Source organism: Scyliorhinus torazame, chromosome 2 (assembly GCF_047496885.1).
Source record: "Scyliorhinus torazame isolate Kashiwa2021f chromosome 2, sScyTor2.1, whole genome shotgun sequence".
Taxonomy (NCBI): Eukaryota; Metazoa; Chordata; class Chondrichthyes; order Carcharhiniformes; family Scyliorhinidae; genus Scyliorhinus; species Scyliorhinus torazame.
The window spans coordinates 114148626-114174321 of NC_092708.1; the positions used below are offsets into that span (position 1 = coordinate 114148626).

The window sequence follows — 25696 nt, forward strand, 5'->3', positions numbered from 1 at the left end:
GGCATCAGGGTCATAGGAAGTGAGTATATACGAGATTGTCCTGAGCCTTCCTTGTGTGTCTCTCAATATCCCTCTGGTCCAAGGGGTTCCTCATCTTCAACCATCAACTCAGCATTCTCCATGCCAGAGAATGTGCCGATCGCTTCATTATGCAAGGCCTCCCTCTTCTGCAGCTCCAGGTTGTGTAGAGTACAGCAAATCACCACAATATGCAAAACTCTCACTGGATCCTCAGTTGAGATCGTCACTATGGCAGGTGCTATGCCTCTCCTCTGCTCCAGTGTGAGGGTTCCTCACAGGCATCAGCGGCCACACCTTCAGTGGGTAGCCTTTGTCCTTGAGAATCCAACCCTGAAGCCAAATGGGGGAATGAAAAAACTGTGACATCAGGACTATCAAAGTATGTAGGCATCATGATTGCTTCCCAGGAGATGTGCACACACCTGAAGGATCCACATTTGGTAGTCACAGACCAACCAGTAAGAGATTGAGACAATGAATAGGGAATGTGATGTGTTATTTTAGCATATCTACATGTAGAGTATAATAGCTCATTTAAGACTGTATCTCAGATGAGCTCTGAGGAAGAGTCATACGGACTCGAAACGATAACTGTTTCTCTCGCCAAGGATGCTGCCAGACCTGCTGAGTTTTTCCAGCGTTTTTCTGTTTTTATCGCAGGTGAAGAGGCTGGCAATATCGAGGCGATGGACATGTAATTAGATTTGGTAGAAAGGGTAGAGCTGGGTAAGATCAATCAACATACATGTGGAAGCTAACATGTACAGGGGTAGAAAGGGAAGCCATTGTTGAAGTTCTGGCTACGATCAAATACGTAAAACCGGGACCAAGTGAGGGAAATCTCACTGAGCTGGATTGCAGTGAAAACAAATTTGGGCAAGGATGTATTGGAATCAGATCAAAAGCTGCAGGAGGATCAAGGCCATATATGCACCCCAGTCATAGCCACAGGGGATGTCTTTGCGACTTGGCTAGAAGCTGTGGACAATGTTCAAAAATGGACTTGCAGGAAGGATGGGTGCTCGTGGCAACAACATGTCCAGAGGAACAAGACATTGGAGATAGAGTGGTTATCTGCAAGGGCAGAGGGATTGAAAGTTTTTTCCTTTCAAAGAAGTGTTTTGAATGTGAAAAGGACAACACCTGAAGATAGTGAACTTTCTAAACCATTTCAGCTTGCATGGGGGCCAGGAACGGAAATGAAGTGGTCAGCAATTTAGAGGGAGTGGGGTGAATAGAGTGCAGAAGTCAGGAAGTTATTCAAAATCTATATAAAACACCAATTCACCCCACCTGGAATATTGTGTTCAATTCTGGACACCACACTTCAGGAAGGATGTGAAGATTTCGAGAGGCTTTAGTTGAGATTTACTAGGATGGTTCCAGGGACGAGGAATTAAAGCTTGAGTTGTTTTCCTAAGAGCAGAAAATGCTCCCGGGAGATTTGATGGATGTGTTTGAAACCATGAAGGGCTTAATTGGAGAAAATAAAGAAAAACCGTTTCCAAGAGCTGAAATGCCAAGAGCCAGAGGAGACACATTTAAGTGATTGCAAAAGATACATCTTTCTTCATGTTACCTCTGTTCTTTTTTTCAGTGAACGGTTGGTATGCTCTGCCTGGCAAGGTGGTGGAAACAGGCTCAATGGAAGTTTTCAAAAGGGAACTGGTTAAGTATTTGGAAGGAGAAATAATACAGGGACATGGGGAAAGAGTGGGACTAACTGGATTGTCCTTTGAAAGAACCTACCCAGGCTCAATGGGTCAATAGGCCTCCTTCTGCCCTACACTGTTCTATCTTCTGTGGTGCATGGCTCTCTGTGTGGAAGAATATTTACAATTCATCATCCTCTGAGTCATACGATATGATATATTATGAAAAATTTAGCTATTCAAATGATTTCTGGAAAAAGTTTGAACAGAGCATGAAAATAAATATGATGCAAATGTGTTTTGATGAGTTGATTGTTCAATCATTGCCATTTCATATATATCTGTATAATTTAACACAGCATATTCAATTGTAATAAAATATATAATATGTGCAAAGAACTTGACATTTTAGAACAAGCAGAATTGTTGAACTTAATAAATTCAATAATTTAATACTGTTATATAATATGATCAGTGGGTCCAGAAACAGGAGATGCACCAGGGCCAGTGATTTCTCTCCCTGGCCCTGATTATGACATTCTTGATACAACCACCACCCCACTGTTAGCGCCAACTTTACCTGACCACCATTTGTTGCAGCTTGAACCCAAACGGAAGAGTGCTTCAGCTGAAAAATCTTTCTTCCCCAGCATTAACAACATCTACTCCAGCCCTTCCAATCTAGAATAATCTGTATTTGTCCAGAGATCATTATTTTTGTTCACATCAACCAACATTTCAGGGTCATCCATTATTGCAAGAACACTCTTTATCAGAAGTGTTGATCATTTTATTAGCCTTCACAAATGCCTGTGCACTAATCATTATCTTGCTGTGAGCCACGAGTACCTGTCTTAACTATTCACTTACGTACTCTTGTGATCATACAGTGGCTGCAGCCTGGTAAATGATAGACTCATAGAATCCCTATGGTACAGAGGAGTTCCAATCAGCCCATCGAGTCTGCATTGGACTTTCAAAAGACTACTCTACGTAGACCCAATCCCCCATCCTACTCCTGGAACCCCACCCGAAGATGAAATTTAGAATGGCCAGTCCACCTAACCTGCACATCTTTGGACTGTGGGAGGAAACCGGAGCAGCCGGAGGAAACCCACGCAGACACGGGGAGGATGTGCAAACTTCACAGACAGTCACCTGAGGTCGGAACCCAGGACGCTGGAGCTGTGAGGCAGCAGTTCTAACCACTGTGCTACCAAACAGCCCAGATGGAAGGATGCTGTGACTCAGTCAAGGAAATTACAGCAGAAAATCCAAGAAAATTCAGGGCCATAACCTGAGAATTCTGGCAAAATGGGTTAGAAGCAAATCAAGGAAAAAAATGTCTTTTGTAACACACAGTCCCAGGAGGCAACAGATACAAAACCAATTGTGGTGATTTAAAATGGAGATAGGTTGGGAAGTAAGGAGTTACACGATGTGGAGGAGGTCAAAAAGATGGATTAAAAAGATAAAGCTGCCTGGCCAACAAAAGAGTGGGGCATTCATGATGGGTCAAATGATTTTACTTGTTCTTATCCTAATATGAAGGAAGTGGGGAAACGTCAAAATAGAATCAATGCATAATCATAGTTTATGCTTGAATTATGAACTGCAGATAATTACAACATCTATAGTTTCTTATACATTGAGGACTCTACTGCCTATTATAGAATCAATTAAAAAAATATGCACACTTACCTCTATTCCTGGGAGTTCTTCATGCTGATTATTTCCATCTTCCCAGTTTTTATTTTTTTCATCTTCACAGTTAATTGCATTTCTGGAATCTTCTTGGATCTTTTGTTTCTCTATTTTCTGGATTAAGTCATATTCTGCTCCATGTAGCTTAAAATTTGCCGCTGTATCTACGTCATTGAAGTAATCCAAATATGGGTTACTGTTGCCTATTGAAGTTATGAGAATATTGGTTTGTTTTACTTTGCTTTTGCTTTGAATAAAAACAAAACTATCATTTAGAAATAATTTGTTTAAATTATGTTCTGGGGTGAAAATACTGTCCTTTCCCATCATGTTCCCAAAGGCCCTTCTCAATACTGCTAATAAGGAAAGTTTTTGAAATGCAGGCCTTAATCATATCAGAAGATTTCCTGAGCATATACATGAATGGCTGGTTTAGGGAGGCAACAAATAGGGAGTAACTATCTGGAGGGAAAGGTAGTACTGGGCAGTTCATCTCTGCTTGCTTAACTATTTGAAACAAATGAATTGTTCAAAAAAACATGAATTAAGAGTTATATTCAGCAAGAAGCCATAAACTAAAAGAGTATAAGATACATGACATGCTTTACTGAGTTAAGAAGAAGGAATAGAAGTTTCATTTCAGTTTGGGGAGTGTATGAACAGGCATGGAGAAGCCAACTTCATGATTTCTTATTACATCCACGCACAGTGGGCATGAAATTCACTTGTATGGTGCCGCCTCTAGCATACCTCCATGTTTATAGTACGAGCGGTGCCGATGGCCGCTTCCCATATACGCCATGAGCCATCAGCTGACTGGAGTGGTGCACCGAAATTCAAAGGGCTACTCCTGCAAAGGTAAGGGTTTTTAAAGCAAAAACGTACCTCCCAGAAGGCCCCTGCGCACCGCTCCCGCTGAAATTCAAAGGGCTGCTCCTGCAAAGGTAAGGGTTTTTAAAGCAAAAACGTACCTCCCAGAAGGCCCCTGCGCACCTATTAATAGAAGATTGGATAACTCCAAAACTGAGGGGTTGGGGAAAATCCGCTATGACTTCTAAAAGGGAATTCAAAAATCGAAAACACCTTTCTGTTTATGGATGGGTGGTGAGGGGAGGAATCAGGACTATTTTGAATTAACCACCCCTCCTGTAACACATACATCAATTATGTCTCCATTAAATCCAAAATAAATGAATTGGAGACGGGTGAGGGTCAGGTTTCAGAATTTTGGAATTTGAAACCAATCCACCTACCAATGCACTCAACCCTGCTGGTGTTTAAATTCCCCACTTAGTACAAGTTGTTCAACATTTACCACACTTCAGATTTTTTGTTGTGGCTACAAAAACTATAAGAAGAACTATGCAGTTGAAGAAATTAATAAAATTTAATTGGTCAGAAATTAAACAAATGTAGTATTTATTGTATAGTTGCCTGTGTTGATGCCTGTTGGTACTTATGAATAATTCTCTCAGATATAACTTACGTTTTGCACTGTTTGATTCTGAGTCCATTAAATCTAACCAATGATCAGTTTCGATAGATGACAAAGACTCTCGGTAGAACTCTGAAATGAATAAATGGCTTCAGTTGTAATTTTTAATCAAACACGAGCAATGAAAAATAAGGAAAGGTCTTTCAGAATAATTTCCAAAGTTCATGGCTTAATTAAACTTACAGGCAAGCTTACAACACTTTAGATTCCATTGTGGTGATAATAGGTATGTTTCTCACAGTCTGAAATTTTCTCATGAAACATTTGGTCACATGTCACAAGGGGAGCAGAAATCCAGTGCTGAGGAGTCATTGTCATCTGCAACTTGTGATGAAATGTCATGCCAGACAAGAGATTTAAGAGCAGAAGGTGGACCTTGATGCAATTACCACAAAGATTAGAGTAGTGGAATAATCGAGGCTTTATTGAGCAAAGATGTTGTGCCTCCAGTAGCTCCCACCAGAATGGCTGCAGCACCGGCGAGCACTCACATTTATACTCCGCCTACTGGGCGGAGCCAGCAGGCAGGGATTTACCCATGTACCTCTACTATACGGGCAGTGCCGTAATACATGTAATATACTACTTGTGGTGACTACCACATTCACCCCCTGTTAAAAAAGAGTCTGGCGGGGGTGGTGGAAAACATTACAAGTTAAGTCTGTCGGGGGCCTTGACCCTCCTCTGCGATCGCCTCAGTCCTGGTGGTGATGTGGGTGCCAACTTGGTCACCTGCGACTCCGGGACCGTGCTGTCCTCGTCTTCATCACCCCTGAGTGGAACCAGTGGGAGGATAGATCCTACTGGGGCGGGGGCTGCGGTGAGGTTTGCTGGAGGGAGCGTGAGTGGCGCAGGGGTGAATGAGGCAACTTCCGGGGGTCATGGGTGGGGATCCAGCGGGTGCCAGGTCCCGGAGGGAGACTGTGCCGTGGCGCTCATCGGGGTGTGCCATGGAGGCGTACTGCGAGTTTGCATGTAGGGGGTGGACTTTTTCGACCAAGGGGTCTGACTTATGGGTCCGTACATGCTTCCAAAGGAGGATGGGTCCAGGAACTGTCAGCCACGTTGGGAACGAGACCCCGGAGGTGGACTTCCTGGGGAAGGCAAACATACATTCGTGAGGGGTCTCATTAGTCGCGGTGCAGAGGAGAGATCGGATGGAGTGGAGCGTGTCGGGGAGGATCTCCTGCCAGCGGGAGTCCGGGAGATTTCTAGACCGCAGGGCCAGCAGGACGGCCTTCCAGACCGTCCCTTTCTCCCGCTCCACCTGCCCGTTTCCCCGGGGGTTGTAGCTGCTTATCCTACTCGAGGCAATGCCCTTGCTGAGCAGGAACTCATGAAAGAGGATCCCCGATCGCTGTGGATGTGGGTGGGGAAACCGAACAGAGTGAAGATGCTGTGCAGGGCTTTAATTACCGGGGCAGAAGTCATATCGGGGCACGGGATGGCGAAAGGGAACCGGGAGTACTCATCAATCCCGTTCAGAAAGTACGTGTTGCGGTCGGTGGAGGGGAGGAGCCCTTTGAAGTCCATGTTGAGGCGTTCAAAGGGGAAGGAGGCCTTCACCAGGTGCGCTCAATCTGGCCGGTAGAAGTGCAGCTTGCACTCTGCGCAGACTTGGCAGTCTCTAGTGACGGTCCTGACCTCCTCAATGGAGTAGGGCAGATTGCGGGCCTTGATGAAATGGAAGAACCGGGTGACCCCCGGGTGGCAGAGGTCATAGTGGAGAGCCCGGAGTCGGTCCACTTGTGCGCTGGTACATGTACTGCGGGATAGGGCATCAGGGGGCTCATTGGACTTCTCCGGGCGATACAAGATCTCATAGTTATAGGTTGCGAGCACGATCCTCCACCTCAAGATCTTGTCGTTTTTGATCTTGCCCCGCTGCGTATAGTTAAACATGAAGGCAACCGACCGTTGGTCAGTGAGGAGAGTGAATCTCCTGCTGGCCAGGTAATGCCTCCAGTGTCGCATAGCTTCAACAATGGCTTGGGCCTCCTTTTCGACAGACGAGTGCCGAATTTCAGAGGCATGGAGGGTGCGGGAAAAGAAGGCCATGGGCCTGCCTGCCTGGTTGAGGGTGCGGCCAGAGCTACGTCCGATGCATCGCTCTCCACCTGGAAGGGGAGGGACTCGTCGACCGCGTGCATCTGGCCTTGGCGATGTCTGCCTTGATACGGTTGAAGGCCTGGCGGGCCTCAGCTGTCAGAGGAAAAACTGTGGACTGAATGAGTGGGCGGGTCTTGTCCGCATAATTAGGGACCCACTGGCCATAGTCGGAGAAAAATCCCAGGCATCGTTTCAGGGCCTTGGGGCAGTGGGGGAGAGGGAGTTCCAAGAGGGGGAACAAGCAGTCGGGGTCGGGCCCTAGGACTGCATTTTCCACGACATAGCCAAGGATGGCTAAGCGGTTGGTGCGGAACACGCATTTCTCCTTATTGTATGTGAGATTGAGGAGTTTGGCGGTCTGGAGGAATATTTGGAGGTTTGCATCGTGGTCCTGCTGATCGTGGCCGCAGATGGTGACGTTACCTAGGTACGGGAAGGTGGCCCTCAGTCCGTACCGGTCAACCATTCGGTCCATCTCTCGCTGGAAGACCGAGACCCCATTAGTGACGCCGAAGGGAACCCTAACATAGAACATAGAACAATACAGCGCAGTACAGGCCCTCCGGCCCACGATGTTGCACCAAAACAAAAGCCATCTAACCTACACTATGCCATTATCATCCATATGTTTATCCAATAAACTTTTAAATGCCCTCAATGTTGGCGAGTTCACTACTGTAGCAGGTAGGGCATTCCACGGCCTCACTACTCTTTGCGTAAAGAACCTACCTCTGACCTCTGTTCTATATCTACTACCCCTCAGTTTAAAGTTATGTCCCCTCGTGCCAGCCATATCCATCCGCGGGAGAAGGCTCTCACTGTCCACCCTATCCAACCCCCTGATCATTTTGTATGCCTCTATTAAGTCTCCTCTTAACCTTCTTCTCTCCAACGAAAACAACCTCAAGTCCATCAGCCTTTCCTCATAAGATTTTCCCTCCATACCAGGCAACATCCTGGTAAATCTCCTCTGCACCCGCTCCAAAGCCTCCACGTCCTTCCTATAATGCGGTGACCAGAACTGTACGCAATACTCCAAATGCGGCCGTACCAGAGTTCTGTACAGCTGCAACATGACCTCCCGACTCCGGAACTCAATCCCTCTACCAATAAAGGCCAACACTCCATAGGCCTTCTTCACAACCCTATCAACCTGGGTGGCAACTTTCAGGGATCTATGTACATGGACACCTAGATCCCTGTGCTCATCCACACTTTCAAGAGCTTTACCATTAGCTAAATATTCCGCATTCCTGTTATTCCTTCCAAAGTGAATCACCTCACACTTCTCTACATTAAACTCCATTTGCCACCTCTCAGCCCAGCTCTGCAGCTTATCTATATCCCTCTGTAACCTGCTACATCCTTCCACACTATCGACAACACCACCGACTTTAGTATCGTCTGCAAATTTACTCACCCACCCTTCTGCGCCTTCCTCTAGGTCATTGATAAAAATGACAAACAGCAACGGCCCCAGAACAGATCCTTGTGGTACTCCACTTGTGACTACTGCATTCTGAACATTTCCCATCAACCACCACCCACTGTCTTCTTTCAGCTAGCCAATTTCTGATCCACATCTCTAAATCACCCTCAATCCCCAGCCTCCGTATTTTTTGCTATAGCCTACCGTGGGGAACCTTATCAAACTCTTTGCTGAAATCCATATACACCACATCAACTGCTCTACCCTCGTCTACCTGTTCAGTCACCTTCTCAAAGAACTCAATAAGGTTTGTAAGGCATGACCTACCCTTCACAAAGCCATGCTGACTATCCCTGATCATATTATTCCTATCTAGATGATTATAAATCTTGTCTCTTATAATCCCCTCCAAGACTTTACCCACTACAGACGTGAGGCTCACCGGTCTATAGTTGCCGGGGTTGTCTCTGCTCCCCTTTTTGAACAAAGGGACCACATTTGCTGTCCTCCAGTCCTCTGGCACTATTCCTGTAGCCAATGATGACATAAAAATCAAAGCCAAAGGTCCAGCAATCTCTTCCCTGGCCTCCCATAGAATCCTAGGATAAATCCCATCAGGTTCCGGGGACTTATCTATTTTCAGCCTGTCCAGAATTGCCAACACCTCTTCCCTACGTACCTCAATGCCATCTATTCTATTAGCCTGGGGCTCAGCATTCTCCTCCACAACATTATCTTTTTCCTGAGTGAATACTGACGAAAAATATTCATTTAGTATCTCGCCTATCTCTTCAGACTCCACACACAATTTCCCATCCCTGTCCTTGACTGGTCCTACTCTTTCCCTAGTCATTCGCTTATTCCTGACATACCTATAGAAAGCTTTTGGGTTTTCCTTGATCCTTCCTGCCAAATACTTCTCATGTCCCCTCCTTGCTCGTCTTAGCTCTCTCTTTAGATCCTTCCTCGCTACCTTGTAACTATCCATCGCCCCAACCGAAACTTCACACTTCATCTTCACATAGGCCTCCTTCTTCCTCTTAACAAGAGATTCCACTTCCTTGGTAAACCACGGTTCCCTCGCTCGACGCCTTCCTCCCTGTCTGACCGGTACATACTTATCAAGAACACGCAGTAGCTGATCCTTGAACAAGCCCCACTTATCCAGTGTGCCCAACACTTGCAGCCTACTTCTCCACCTTATTCCCCCCAAGTCACGTCTAATGGCATCATAATTGCCCTTCCCCCAGCTATAACTCTTGCCCTGCGGTGTATACTTATCCCTTTCCATCATTAACGTAAACGTCACCGAATTGTGGTCACTGTCCCCAAAGTGCTCTCCTACCTCCAAATCCAACACCTGGCCTGGTTCATTACCCAAAACCAAATCCAACGTGGCCTCGCCTCTTGTTGGCCTGTCAACATATTGTTTCAGGAAACCCTCCTGCACACACTGTACAAAAAACGACCCATCTATTGTACTCGAACTATATCTTTTCCAGTCAATATTTGGAAAGTTAAAGTCTCCCATAATAACTACCCTGTTACTTTCGCTCATATCCAGAATCATCTTCGCCATCCTTTCCTCTACATCCCTAGAACTATTAGGAGGCCTATAAAAAACTCCCAACAGGGTGACCTCTCCTTTCCTGTTTCTAACTTCAGCCCATACTACCTCGGAAGAAGAGTCCCCATCTAGCATCCTCTCCGCCACCGTAATACTGCTCTTGACTAGCAGCGCCACACCTCCCCCTCTTTTGCCTCCTTCTCTAAGCTTACTAAAACACCTAAACCCCGGAACCTGCAACATCCATTCCTGTCCCTGCTCTATCCATGTCTCCGAAATGGCCACAACATCGAAGTCCCAGGTACCAACCCATGCTGCCAGTTCCCCTACCTTGTTTCGTATACTCCTGGCATTGAAGTAGACACATTTCAAACCACCTACCTGAACACTGGCCCCCTCCTGTGACGTCAAATCTGTGCTCCTGACCTCTATACTCTCATTCTCCCTTACCCTAAAACTACAATCCAGGTTCCCATGCCCCTGCTGCATTAGTTTAAACCCCCCCAAAGAGCACTAACAAATCTCCCCCCCCCAGGATATTTGTGCCCCTCAGGTTCAGATGTAGACCATCCTGTCTGTAGAGGTCCCACCATCCCCAGAAAGAGCCCCAGTTATCCAGAAATCTGAATCCCTCCCGCCTGCACCATCCCTGTAGCCCCGTGTTTAAATGCTCTCTCTCCCTATTCCTCATCTCACTATCACGTGGCACGGGCAACAACCCAGAGATAACAACTCTGTTTGTTCTAGTTCTGAGCTTCCATCCTAGCTCCCTGAAAGCCTGCCTGACATCCTTGTCCCCTTTCCTACCTATGTAGTTAGTGCCAATGTGGACCACGACTTGGGGCTGCTCCCCCTCCCCCCTAAGGACCCGGAAAACACGATCCGAGACATCACGTACCCTTGCACCTGGGAGGCAACATACCAAACGTGAGTCTCTCACGCTCCCACAAAATCTCCTATCTGTGCCCCTGACTATAGAGTCCCCAATTACTAATGCTCTGCTCCTCTCCCCCCTTCCCTTCTGAGCACTTCCTAAGGAAGTGATAGAGGCGGCCATCTGCTTCGAACGCAGTGTATTGGCGGTCCTCCGGGTGGATGGGGAGCTGGTGGTAGGCGGACCTCAGGTCCACTGTGGAAAAGACTCGATACTGCGCAATCTGATTGACCATGTCAGATATGCGTGGGAGGGGGTACGCGTCGAGCTGCGTGTACCGTTTGATGGTCTGACTGTAGTCAATGACCATCCTGTGCTTCTCCCAAGTCTTCACTACCACCACTTGAGCTCTCCAGGAGCTATTGCTGGCCTCAATACCCCTTCCCGCAGAAGCCATTGGACCTCCGACCTGATGAAGGTCCTGTCCTGGGCACTGTACCTTCTGCTTCTTGTGGCGACGGGTTTGCAATCCGGGGTGAGGTTTGCAAACAGGGAAGGTGGATCGACATTAAGGGTCATGAGGCCGCAGACGGTGAGGGGGGGGTAGGGGTCCGCCGAATTTTAAGGTTAGGCACTGAAAGTCCAGGCCGAGTAACAGGGCAGCGCAGAGGTGGGGGAGGACATAGAGCTGGAAATTGCTGAACTCTACGCCTTGGACGGTGAGGGTCGCGATGCACTACCCCCGGATTTCCACAGAATGGGATCCGGAGGCCAGGGGGATTTTCTGGGTGACGGGGTGTACTGAGATGGAGCAGCGCCTCACCGTAGTGGGGTGGATGAAGCTCTCTGTGCTCCCAGAGTAAAAAAGGCAGGTAATCCCGTGCCCATCGATCTTCACCGTCGTCGTCGCGGTCGCGGGGTTGTGGGGCCGGGACTGATCCAGGGTGATAGAGGTGAGCTGCGGCAGATGCTGGGAGGTCCCGGGCTGGTCAGCGGTGGTGGAGGTAGCAGTAGGCGGCGAACGGCCAGACGAGCAGGGGTCCTGAGGCGCCGTCCAAAATGGCACCGAAGATGGCGGCGCCCACGGGGAGCACATGGCGGGCGGCATCAAAGGTGGCAGCACTCATGGGCCGCACGTGGCTTGCGGTGAAGAAGATGGCGGCGCCCATGGGCTGCACGTGGATTGCGAAGGGGAAAATGGTGGCGCCCCTGGGTCGCACGTGGGGGGTGTAGGAACGCCAGGCCTGGAAACAGCGGCGATCGACCAGGCCTGGCAAACAGAAACAAAGTGTCCCTTCTTCACACAGCCGCTGCAGGTCGCGCTCCGCCCCGGGCAGCGCTGCCTGGGGTGTTTGTTTTGCCCGCCAAAATAGTACTTGGGCCCCCCAGAGTTGGCTGGCTGCCGTGCGGTGGAGGCTTGTTGTGAGCTGGAGTTGGCAGCTGGTGGGGCCCACGATGCCCACGAGGGTGCCACACGGTCGGGGGTGTAGGACTGGATGTTACGGGAGGCCACTTCTAACGAATTAGCGAGCTGCCTAGTTCCCGCAAGATCAAGTGTGGCCCCTTCCAGTAGCCGCTGGCGGACGTACGCAGACTTCATGCCCGTAACGTTAGTGTCTCGAATTAAAAGTTTGGTGTGCTGGACTGCCGAAACTGCCTGGCAGTCACAGTGCCTACCTAGGATGTCCAGGGCACGCCAGAAATCGTCCAGAGATTCCCTGGGAGATGCTGTCTCGTGGCTAGGAGGGGCCTGGCGTATACTTGACTGACTGGTCGAACGTAATGTCCTTTCAGGAGCTCCATCACTTCAGAGAAGGTGGCCGCATCCCAGATGAGAGGAAAAATATCAGGGCTCATCCGTGAATATCGGACTTGGAGCTTCTGCGAGTCCGATGGTTCCTCAGCGGATGTTTGGAGGTAGCACCGGCTAGCCAGTGGTCAAAGCCGGACGTAGCGTTGGCTGCTTGAGGGCTCAGCTGCAGGTGATCAGGCTTGATGTGGAGATCCATCGTTTTAAAAATCTTGCTCAATAAATTGATGCACTTTCAATTACCACAAAGGCAAGAGTAGTGGAATAATCGAGGCTTTATTGAGCAAAGATGTTGTGCCTCCTGTAGCTGGAACCAGAATGGCTGCAGCACCGGCGAGCACACACTTTTATACGCCACCTACTGGGCGGAGCCAGCAGGCAGGGATTTATCCATGTACCTCTACTATACGGGCAATGCCATAATACATGTGATATACTACGCGTGGTGACTACCACAGACCTCAGGTAAGCACAATGATCCAATTTAGAACGCTGTGTCTGAACAATATGGGAAACATGTCTAATATCACTTTTTGTTTAAGAGCACCAGAGGCATCTCTGGAAAGAGCCACAATCAGGAGTTAGGATACTTGCATATAGTATGAGGGGCCTCATGCACATTTAAGAATCACTTCCTGTCATAAAATTTCACAGCACCCCTAATGGCCACTGTTGGCCCATGAATCCACCACCTACCATTATCCACTCCCTCACCGCAGTGGCCCAAAATTGGCCTCCACTTCATCGACTGCCACCCTGGGACCATGTGTAGACATTGTCAGCTTGCCAGGTTTAGTGAAATGATGCCCTAACACCAATAGCCTCATTCTCACCTGTTTATATGTGGGTATCATTCCACTATACCTAGTGCCAGCTTAGGGGCCCCACCACATATCTATCCTGAGGGCAGCACAGTAGCACAATGGTTAGCACTGTTGCTTCACAGCTCCAGGATCCCAGGTTTGATTCCCGGCTTGGGTCACTGTCTGTGTGGAGTCTGCCCATTCTCCCCGTGTCTGCGTGGGTTTCCTCCGGGTGCTCCGGTTTCCTCCCACAAGTCTGAAAGATGTGCTGTTATGTAATTTGGACATTCTGAATTCTCCCTCTGTGTACCCGAACAGATGCCGGAGTGTGGCGACTAGGGGCTTTTCACAGTAACTTCATTGCAATGTTAATGTAAGCCTACTTGTGATAATAAAGATTATTATTATATCCCATAATCTGGTGCCAAGTAGCAAGAAAAAACATTTTCTATTGTCGGGTCTGCCATAATGTCAATGCAGAGGCAATTCAAATCTTGAAGCTACTGTGCATGACTATTCAGGGGACATATCAGCCAGAATAGCAAATGGCAGACTTGCCTTAATGTAAGAACATTGCATGTATGTAAATCAGAGAGTCTGAATGCATGCAGATATGATTTTGGCTTCCACCTTGTTGCTATTATCTGTTCCTCACACTGGACACACTAGTTTGTTTGCAGTTAATGCTTACTTTAAGCAGACAAGTAATGCCATGTTTGCTGGAGCAAACACATTCATCATATTCCCCAGGACGTTCTGGATATAGTTCTGGGGTTTACTAACATGGCCTCAAGATTCCCTCAAGTCCAAAGCATCAATGATTTCATTTATCTCAGTAAGAAGTCTTACAACAAGGTTAAAGTCCAACAGGTTTATTTGGAATCACTAGCTTTCGGAGTGCAGATCCTTCATCAGGTGAGTGACTTCATCTATCTTAACTCTTGACCATTTAAGTGAACTCAGTGCCTTCATGAGTCATCTGGAACTGGCAACGGTTACGTGATCACCAGCAGTGCTTCATTCAGGCCATTGACCGCTATTCCAGCACCTGCTATTTTATGCTGACCTCCACCACCGTCACTCTTTGATTGTGTGCAGCAAGTGGGAGGTTGTATGTTTTGTGTGCAGCAAGTGAGAGGTTGCATGCTTTGAGACAAGGGCTACACCATGCACACTTGCCTCCAATTTACCAGACTCCAAATGGTGCACTGGATGGACTGGATTCTCCGTTGCCCGACGGCGAAATCGGGAACAGCTAATAGGCGGAGAATGGTTCCCGACGCCGAAATCATAGCAGGCGCCGGTTTGACGGCGGGTCGCGATGCGCCACCCCCTCCAAATTGGCATCATCAGTACACGCGCCGCACGCAGTCACAACCCCATTGGAATGTCATTAGCAGGCCCACCCGTGATGCACCGACACTGATGGGCCGAGTTGCTGATGGTGTGGGCCACATGTGGTCTCAGCGGCCGTGAGCCTGGTGTGGTGGCTGCGGAGAGAGAGGGGGTGTGGTCAGTGTCCAACACCGCCACATTCGGCCGAGATCCATGCCGTTGGCCGGGAGGTTTCTGCCAGGACCGGCGTGTGTGTTGGGGGATGGACACGAGGTGGGCTGTGGGGTCGGGGTGGGCGGGTACGTGGCCCAGCACAGCCGGCACCATCTTTTCTGGTGCGATTGGTGCATGTGTGAGGGGTGTAGGCATACGTGCAGCTGCAGACTGTCAGCCCTGCACATGTGCAGTGCGGACCCGGTGATTCTCCAGCCATTTTCCACGTCGCTGATGGGTGTTTCACGCGGCGCCGTGCTAGCCCCTCGCCGGTGGCGGAATCTGTGAGTGTTTTGTGCCGATTTACCCACTGTGATACAGATCCTCTGTTGGCGTCAGCATTTAGCCTCAGGAACGGAGAATCCAGCTCTATGTCCTCCCGCAGGAGCTGAATTGCAACCTGTTTACGATCCACCTGGGAGCGCAAACCGATAAACAATTCCTCTCCACGGCATGCAAATTTATGCATGGCGTGGAATACGAGGGATTCCTAGGGAATCCCGAATCGAGTCACTATAGCCCCCTCACTGCAAATTGGCCCCCAATCCACCCACCCCTGCACCACAAATCAGCCCAGAACCCTCCCTCCCTGCAATGCACAGCAGCCCCCCCTACACTCAAGTACAAGGGTGATGCCCTGGGACCCCTGTAATAGGGAGACCACCCACAGGGACACCTGTAATAAGGAGAACCCCACAGGGACCCCTGTAATAGGGGGAACCATCCCACAGGGACCCTCTGCCTAAAGGGACCCCCCTTTGTAATAGTAGAACAGCTGGGACCTGCATTTAGTACCCACAGATCCAATAGCTACAAGCCATTCATACCTTACTCATACGGGTCTGTGATTGACAGCTTCAACAAACCATCTGTAGCTTTGATTCATTAATCTCCCTTCACAGTTCAGTGGCATAAGTGGTGAAACCCCAATGTTTGCAAACATTGACTACAGCAAAGAGAGGTAAGTGCATTCCAAGCACTAAGTGCACTCGAATCACTCAAGCGTGTGATTTCACTGCACTTACCACTCTTTGGGCAACCTAGAATGGAGAATCCTGCCCGATATGTAGAGATAGGACTGGAAATGGGAAGGCTCCAACAGTTGCATCGAGCCAAAGCTCTGTAGTAGTTGCTCCCTGAAGAAGACATTAGTTGAACAATCCCTGCTACCTTGCAATAAAAGTTATGCCCAACATCTGTCCCTCCCCCCCCCAACATCAACTAAACAGTATTCCACCAAAGACCAACATGGTTATTCAATTCGACTAATATTACACCAATTTGGGAGCACTGATAACGGCACCTCTTCTGTTCTCGCTGGCCCGATACTCCACAAGTCCAGTGGTGGTGGCGGCTCTGAGAATCTGGGGGCAGTGGAGGAGATATAAGAGCATGGAGGGAGCATTGGTTTGGACCCCGATTTATAATAATCATCGGTTTGTACCGGGTAGGCTAGATGGTGGGTTCTGGAGTTGGCAAAGGGCAGGAATTAGAAGGATGGGGGATCTATTTATAGATGGGAGCTTTCCCAGCTTGAAAGCCTTGGAGGATAAATTTGAATTGCCAGCAGGGAACGGGTTTAGGTATTTGCTGGTGCGAGACTTCCTGAGAAAACAGGTGCCGGCTTTTCCGCTGCTGCCGCCATGGGGGATACAGGATAGAGTAGTCTCCAATACCTGGGTGGGAGAGGGGAAGGTTTCAGATATTTACCAGGACCTTTCGGAGGCGGAGGAAACTCTGGTGGAGGAGCTTAAGGGCAAGTGGGAGGACGGCCTCGGAGGAGAGATAGAGGGGGGGCTATGGGCGGATGCCCTAAACAGGGTTAATACCTCCTAATCGCACGCCAGGCTTAGCCTGATACAATTTAAGGTAGTCCACCGGGCACACATGACAGCGGCTAGGATGAGCAGGTTTTTCGGGGTTGAGGATAGGTGTGCGAGGTGCGCGGGAAGCCCAGCAAATCATGTCCACATGTTTTGGGCATGCCCGAAGCTTAGAGAGTTTTGCTAAGGCAATGTCCACAGTGCTAAAAACACGGGTGGTGCCGAGTCCGGAGGTAGCAATCTTTGGAGTGTCGGAAGAACCGGGAGTGCAGGGGCGAAAGAGGCCGACGTCTTGGCCTTTGCCTCCCTGGTAGGCCGGAGACCGATCTAATTAATGTGGAGGGGCTTGAAGCCCCCGAGTGTAGAGACCTGGGTTAGTGACATGGCTGGGTTCTCAGTCTCGAGAAAATAAAGTTTGCCTTAAGAGGGTCAATGGTTAGGGTTCTCCCGAAGGTGGGTTCTCGGGAAAATTAAAATGTCAGCAGATGCAGTGTTCCAAGGGGGCGGATTTTTTTTAATGGTTGGGGTTTGTGAAGATTGGGATGGGGGGGGAAATGTTTATTTTACCATGTTGATGTTATTGTCTATGTTATTTTTATAAAAATGTTCAAATACCTTAATAAAAATTTATTTAAAAAAATATTACATGGATATCATTGACTATAGGAATATGCTTTGCACATGAAGATTCAAACAGGATAATCATTTAACAGTCTTAAACAATGCCTAATGCTAATTATCACTCTGGCTTAGAACTGTAAATATTTCTGGAATGTTTAATTCAGGATTTGCTAGCTGTGTAAAGGCTGATTATCTCCTTAAATTGTATATGTATTCATTCGATGTGCACAGAATAAAGCATTGCTGTAATGCAATCCAAAGTGAGTTCTTGTCACATCAAGCTGTATTGATAAATGCATTAAATCTTCTAGGTTGATATTTATTGATTTGCCGTTGATATGCTTATTGATTTGGGTGTGGCAGAATGACCTGATTTCAATGCCACAATGTGCATGAGAGAAATATGCATTTAATTACACTAATCAATATTAAATTAGAATTTGGTCTGTGAAAGTAAAGTTATTTATTTATACAGGCTACAATATGATCAAGGAATTGCTGTCTGCCGAAAATAAATTGCATTGTTCTTCTCTCATACCTTTCACCCAAGTAATTGATCGAATTTCTGTTAAACAGCTACCATTAAAATATCACCCTGCGCCGTAAAGTGCAATTAGCATCAGCACTACTTAATTGTACATTTATGTCCAAATGGACTGTAACAGCATGGTGTAAACTGAGCCTTAGAAATACCAGCAGGCTGGTTAGCACTGCAGTGCACTTACATCAGGAGACTGTTAAATCTACTCTGAACATCGATATACCTTTTAGAAGCTGTTCAGTATCTTCAATTCTCAGTGAAGGAGGACACGACTTTGAAATCTTTGCTTTTCTGTGGTCCGGTTGGTGATTCATTTTTAAAGTTGAAGTTTGATTTTCCGTATAAGAGCCACAAGACTTGGAAAAATTTAGATCTTTTGTGTCTTTTTCTGTGGAATTCTTTAATTTTCCTTGCGAACATTGCTGCTGTTCACAAGAGTTTTCAACCACAATTTGTGGGGTCTGCATTCCACTTGGTTTCCACTCACTTTTTGGAGTGGGATCAGACCCCGAAGATAGGTCATTTAAGTCTTTTACTTTGGAGGATGGTTCAAGGTTGGGAGGAGGGGAATATTGTGACATCGCAGCCATACTTTCATGCAGAACAGAGAGGTCACTGTTCCCCCGAGCGAGCTGAAAACCTAAAACATGAAAAACAAGGCATTTTATTAAAGTATTTGTAATTTTATAACAATAACAACAACAGAAAAGAATGCAAATCCAAATATAAACGTAGTACATACAGCATTTCCATCCCTAACAAGTCCCTCCTACACTTAACAGAAAATAGCCTAACTTCCCCCCCCCCCCCCCCACTCTTTAGACTATTGCCTCTGCTGACAGTTAATTTTCCCCGAAGAAGTTGATAAATGGCTGCCACCTCCGGACAAACCCTAGCGTTAACACTAATAGGGCGAACTTGATTTTCTCAAGACTGAGAAACCCGGCCATGTCGCTGAAGTGGGAAATGGTTCAGAAGGGCACTTGTCACAGAAGATGGCTGCCTGACACACAAGATGGAGACACAGAGAATAAAGCAGACATAACTGATGCCTGGAGCCCAGCTGGGTGCCAGTGGGACAGATAGGAACAGATCCAGGACAAAGGGAGCCAGACAGGAAGATTAAGAAATACATAAATGCGGGACACCACTTGAATAAAGCTGACTTCAGCCAAGGTGTACACAATGATATGCTAATACAAATGTCTTGGGCCGTTTCCTAAAACAAAGGGACAATCGATACTGCTTTCCTGCTGCTACCTGCAACCTGTAAAACCTCTTTAACAAAAACCATGTGAAAATGGCAAAACGCTTACAAATAGCGATGTACAATCTATAAAATGTTTAAAGATAACAAGGTGATAATTGTTTTGTATCTGGGCTCATTGTGAACCCAAAGTATAAAATGAATGACTGCCATTCAAACAACGAGAAAGGCTGGCTACCGTACCGCGGGGTACGTACGCTTTCTCCCGAAGCTTCGTGTGACAATAAAACTGCACTGGTTTGAACACAGCAAGTCTGACTCCTGAAGTGGTTGATTTTTCCCACAACATCGCCAACCCAGGTCTTTGATTTTGGGGGCTTCGAGACCCTCCACGCTAGCAATATCCGTCTCCGGGCTACCAGGGAGGCAAAGGCCAAGACGTCAGCCTCTCTTGCCCCCTGGACTCCCGGATCTTCCGACACTCCAAAGATCGCCACCTCTAGACTCGGCACCACCGTTGTTTTTAAAACCATGGACATAGCCTCAGCAAAACCCTGCCAAAACCCTCGAAGCTTCAGGCATGCCCATAAAATGAAAAATGAAAATCGCTTATTGTCACAAGTAGGCTTCAAATGAAGTTACTGTGAAAAGCCCCTAGTCACCACATTCCGGCGCCTGTTCGGGGAGGCTGGTACGGGAATTGAACCGTGCTGCTGGCCTGCCTTGGTCTGCTTTCAAAGCCAGCGATTTAGCCCTGTGCTAACATATGGATATGGTTTGCTGGGCCCCGCATACACCTCGCACACCTGTCCTCTACCCCAAAAAACCTGCTCATCCGGGCCACCGTCATGTGTGCCTGGTGAACTACCTTAAATTGTATCAGGCTAAGCGTGGCACATGATGAGGATGTGTTAACTCTGCTTAAAGCATCCTCCCACACACCCGCCTCTATCTCTCCTCCAAGCTCATCTTCCCACTTGCCCTTTAGCTCCTCTATCTGAGTTTCCTCTGACTCCACAAGCTCTTTGTAGATGTCCAATACCTTCCCCTCTCCCACCCCCGTTCTGGAAACGACCCTGTCCTGTATCCCCCGTAGTGGTAGGAGCGGAAAGGTCAAAACCTGCCTTTGCAAAAAATCCCTGATACCTGAATCCATTTTCTGCTAGCAGTTCAAATTTCTCCCCTAAATCCTTCAAACAAGAGAAGCTACCATCTATGAAGAGATCCCCATCCTCTCAGTCCCTGCTCCCTGCCATCTCCGAAACCCCCCATCCAGCCTTCCCGGTACAAACCGCTGGTTATTGCAAATCGGGACCCAGACCGATGCTTCCTCCACTCTCATATGTTTCCTCCAATGCCCCCAGACTCTCAGGGCCGCCACTATCATCGGGCTTGTGGAGTACCGGGCCAGCGAGAACGGCAGACATGCCGTTATCAATGCCCCCAGACTTGTGTCCTTACATGATGCCGCCTCCACTCGCTCCCACGTCGCGCGCCCCCGCCCCCCCCCCTCCCCAACCACCCACTTCTTAATCATGGCTATATTTGCCCGCCCAGTAATAATTGCTAAAGTTCGGCAGTGCCAACCCACCCTCCCCTCGACTACGCTCCAGCAACTCTTGCTTCACTCTCAGGGTTTTACCCGCCCACACAAAGCCCCAAATCAACTTGTTTAACCGTTTAAAAAAGGCCCTCGGGATAAAGATGGGGAGGCACTGGAAAACAAACAGAAATCTGGGGAAGACCGTCATTTTCACCGTCTGTATTATTTTACATAGTTATCATGTAGTTGAGGGTTTAACAGAGCTTTGTATAGCTGGGACATAGGGCAAATTCTCTGCCTCGCGTCGCCGGTATCGGAGCTCCCAATGAGGCGGCGAATCTGAAGTTGTGAAGAAAATGGGATCGCCGAGCCCCCTTGCTGGCATCAGGATCCAGGTTTAAGCCCGCACCACATGGTGGATGCAAATGGATTATTAAGACACATTTACAACCACTTAGCGGGTCGGGCACCATATCCTCTGGGCCCGCGTGATTCTCCGGTCCTGTGGGCCGGGAATCATGTGGGCGAGAATCACTACAGGTCTTGACAAGGGGGCTGTTTAGCACACTGGGCTAAATCGCTGGCTTTGAAAGCAGACCAAGGCAAGCCAGCAGCATGGTTCAATTCCCGTAACAGCCTCCCCAAACAGGTGCCGGAATGTGGTGACTAGGGGCTTTTCACGGTAACTTCATTGAAGCCTACTTGTGACAATAAGCAATTTTCATTCATTTTTTCATTCACAAGCATGACCCTGACTTGGTGGACCTCGTGGTGGACAAAGGGGGTAACTCTTTAAGGTAGTTTCCCCCAAATTCAATCAGAGGGCCAATGTTTATAAACATCAAGCTTTGATTGGCAGCTCCTAGACCACATCAAACATAATTTCCCAACACCTCCCTTCACACTTGAGTGATATTGAAGTGGTCAGCTGGAACTTGACAACACTTAACTCTGTTTGAAGTGATCCAGAAGCTGTAAGTTAAAGCTTGATGTTTATAAACATTGTGGTTAAAGTTTCTCAGCCATGAAGAGAGATGAATCGAGCAATGCTGATAGTGATCTGGGTGAGGAAGCTGTCAATCACAGCCTAGTAAAATCAATAAATGAATAATGGCTTGTAGCTCATAGGTCTGAGGGGTTTAAACACAACTTATTGGCTTTCTCTTTCCAGGAATTGACAGGTGGTGCTTCCCGAGTCTGAGCCAGCAGGTGTACTGCCCAGATGAGTATTAAAGCAGTAATCTTTTTACCTGCCTCTATCTGGGCTGCTCTCTAGCTTCCAGGCAGGCTTCTCTCTTCTGGGGGGCGGGGGGGGCTTCCTGACAGTGGTCTCTTTTCTGGGGGGGAGCTTCCTAACAGGAGTCTCTCTTCTTGAGGGGGTGGGGGGGAGGCTTCCTGACAGGGGTCACCTTGTGGGGAGTCTGTAGGGGAGTCTCCTTATTTAGGGGGTCTTTCTGGGGGGTTCTTTTTGTGGGGTCTCTGTGGGGGTCTCTTTACTCAGGGGGTCTCGGGGGAGGGCGAGTCGGGTCACTCCAGTACTGGGGTGGAGGGGGGACCCAGAAAATCCATGAGTGGGGGGCTAAATTGCACTGCGGGAGGGGAGGGGGTGCCGAATTATGAGCGGGGGGGGGGGGTAGCTGTAGGATCTCTCTATTGGGACCCGCGATCAAAAGAGCAGCCCAATAGCGGGATTCCCCAGGGAATGTGGTCCCACTATTTATGAAAGGCTGTGGGGATGAGCCAGGGAACTACAGGCCAGTGTGTCTCACGTCAGTAGTGGAGGAACTAATGGAGAAAATTCTGAAGGAGAGGTTCTGGGCTGGATTCTCCGTTTCAGCGGCTAAGTGCCGATGCCAGCGGAGCATATGTGGTCTTTTACGACCATAAAATGGGTGTGAAACCCTCACCGATTCCCAAAACCCCTGCCCCCTGCGCTGAGAATTGCTGGAGAATGGCCGGGTTCTGGGCCACGCATGCGCACGACTGAAGACCTGCAGTGGCCGCAGCATACAACACAGTGCCGGCCGCGCGCGGCCCAACCAGCCATCCGATGATGCCAGTTTGAAGGAGGGCGGAGCATGGCTGACCAGCGTCAATCTGACATCAGCCCCAATTTCGGCGTCGGAGTCCATTCTCCGCCCAATCGCCGAACACAATTTCGGCATCAATGGAGAAACCCACCCTCCATCTCCACTTGGAGAGGTACGGTTTGATCAGGAATTGTCAGCATGGCTTTGTCGGAGGGAGGTCGTGCCTAACAAATTTGATTGAATTTTTTGAGCACGTGACTAAGTGTGCAGATGAGGGTAGTGCAGTTGATGTAGTTTACATGGATTTCAGCAAAGCCTTTGACAAGGGAGACTTATAAAGAAGGTAAATGCACATGGGATACAAGGGAACTTGATGAGGTAGATTCCAAGCTGGCTGAGCTGTAGGAGACAGAGGGTGATGACAGACGGCTGCTTTATTGACTGGAAGTTCTGTGCTGGGTCCCCTATTATTCGTAATTTATATAAATGACTTAGATGACTATGTGGGGGGTAGGATCAGTAAGTCGATGTGGATGACACAAAGATAGGCCGGGTGGTTAACAGTGAGGTTGAGTGTCTACGGTTACAGGAAATATAGACGGGATCGTTATGTTATGCTGTTTGATTGACATAAGTTGCTACTGATCATAGACGACGCTGAAAGACACTCCAGTCCTTGAAGTAAGTTGAAAGGATTTATTCAGTAACAGCAACCAGATAAATGAGTTCGACACTCTGCTGATCTAACTCTAGTAACTCAGTGATAATGACTAACTGTACAATTGGGATCTAGGCCACATGTGGTGACCTAGCCTGAGATCTAAACTATTCTGGTGCTCATCCTATAGTCCCTGCCAGGAGTGAGAGGGAGGATCTAGTGTGTGTCTGGTTGTATAATGAGTTGTGTAGTGCCCTCTAGTAGTCGTGCCACACCCGGGTGTTCTGATTAACCCCTTAGTTTCATGTCAGTCTTCATATCAGTACAGGGATGGTCAAATGGCAGAAAAGTGGCAGATGGAATTTAATCCTGAAAAGTGTGAGGTGTTACAGTTTGGAAGGAGCAATTTGACAAGGGAATACTCAATGAATGGCACCACACTGGGAAGTCCCAAGAAACAAAGAGACCTTGGCATGTTTGTAAATAGATCTCTGAAGGCAGAAGGGCAGGTTAACCGGGTGGTGAAAAAGGCAGATGGTACACTTGCCTTAATCAATCGTGGCATAGATTACAAAAGCAAGGAAGTCATGTTGAAGTTATATAGAACATTGGTGAGGCTACAGTTAGAATACTGAATGCAGTTCTGGTCGCCACATTATCGGAAGGATGTGATTGCACTGGAGGGGGTGCAGAGGCACTTCACCAGGATGTTGCCTCCTGTAACGTTTAAGTTATGAAGAGAGGTTGGATAGGCTTGGGTTGTTTTTGCTGGAGCAGAGAAGACTGAGGAGGTGACATGATCGAGGTGTGCAAGATTATGAGGGGCATGGACAGGGTGGATAGGAAATAGCTGTTTCCCTTAGTTGAAAGTGTCATGATATTCAAACATACATCATAACACATACATAATGATAGACAGACCAACAGACCAATTAGCACACATAACACGACAGCCAATCACAGAGAAGAGCGGACACAGTATAAGACAAGAAACACGACACCTCCTGGCCAGTCCATCTGGAGACAGCACAGGGCCAGGACCTCATTAGCAAGACACTCACAGTCACCACGTGCTGAGTACCAAGTCAGATGTGTAAATAGTTAGTTGGAATAAAACTGCGTTGTACCAATCGCAACCGTGTTGGTTCGTCTGTACCTCAGAGCACCCAACACCTCATGGTACCAGTGAGTGAATCGATACCTACCGGCAAATCTGCCATCCTGAGCCATGGACACCCACAACAAACCGCAGCCGTTACAAGTCGCTGGGAACTTGGGCACAAATTGGAAGCTCTTCAAGCAGCGATTCGAACTGTTCATGCAAGCCAATGAAAAACTTGGCGCCTCGGACGAAACAAAGATTGCCATGCTCCTCACTACGACAGGTCAGCACGCCATCGATGTATACAACTCCTTGGTGTTCGCGGAAGGCGAGAACAAATCTAAGTATGACACGGTCCTCCTCAAGCTCGACAAGCACTTCAACGTTGAGGTCAACAAAAGCTTTAAGAAGTATGTCTTTCAGCAGCGCCTGCAAGGTAAGGATGAGCTCTTTCAGTCCTTCCTGACGCACCTCCGCATACTCGCGCAGTCCTGCGGTTACGGCACCACCTCAGAGTCCATGATCCGGGACCAGATCGTTTTTGGCGTTGCCTCCAGTGGCCTACGCCAGCAGCTTCTAAAAATTAAAGGCCTGACCTTAGCATCTTGCAGTTGAAGCCTGTGTCCTGCATGAAAATGCGACCCGCCGCTATGCCCAATTTCAGGCGACCGAATTGGCATGGAGGGGGTCCCACGCGATTGAATCGGCAAGCCAGGCCGCCCACGAGGCCGAACGCGTCCAGGCAATCGAGTTTCTCCCGGCCCGCGGTCCGGACGAGGGCGGCCGTTTCGCGCGCTTTTTGAGGCCTCCTGCGTTTGTGCGCGCCAAAACCAGCGGCAACACTGAGGGACGTGCTGCGCAGGCGCGCCCGACGCAAGACCGAACTGCGCATGCGCAGTGGCGTAACGAACGCCATGACGTCATGACGTGCGGCAACTGTGGAGCCGCACATTTAAAAGGGCAATGTCCTGCAAAAACCCGACAATGCCTACGCTGTGGCAAGATGGACCACTACGCTGCATACTGTCGAGCGGCTCAACCTGTTAATCTTCCGCATCTCCGACAACCTCGCAGGAACGTGCGGACCATTCAGCCTCCACATCACGACATCCAACCCAACGACACAGATGACCAAGACGCCTTCCGGGTTGCAGTCATT

At 48.4% G+C, this 25696-nt stretch overlaps 1 protein-coding gene across 1 annotated transcript in view; it reads right to left on the reverse strand.

Annotated features, from left to right (window-relative positions):
* The window catches only part of LOC140406771 (uncharacterized), a 104459-nt gene that overhangs the window by 55822 nt on the left and 22941 nt on the right, over positions 1-25696 (reverse strand). Inside the window, exons 2-4 of the mRNA XM_072494705.1 lie at positions 18221-18637; positions 4864-4944; positions 3375-3580 (exon numbers count right to left, since the gene is read on the reverse strand). Coding sequence (XP_072350806.1) covers positions 3375-3580; positions 4864-4944; positions 18221-18637 — 704 coding nt within the window. The remainder of the gene's footprint in view (positions 1-3374; positions 3581-4863; positions 4945-18220; positions 18638-25696) is intronic.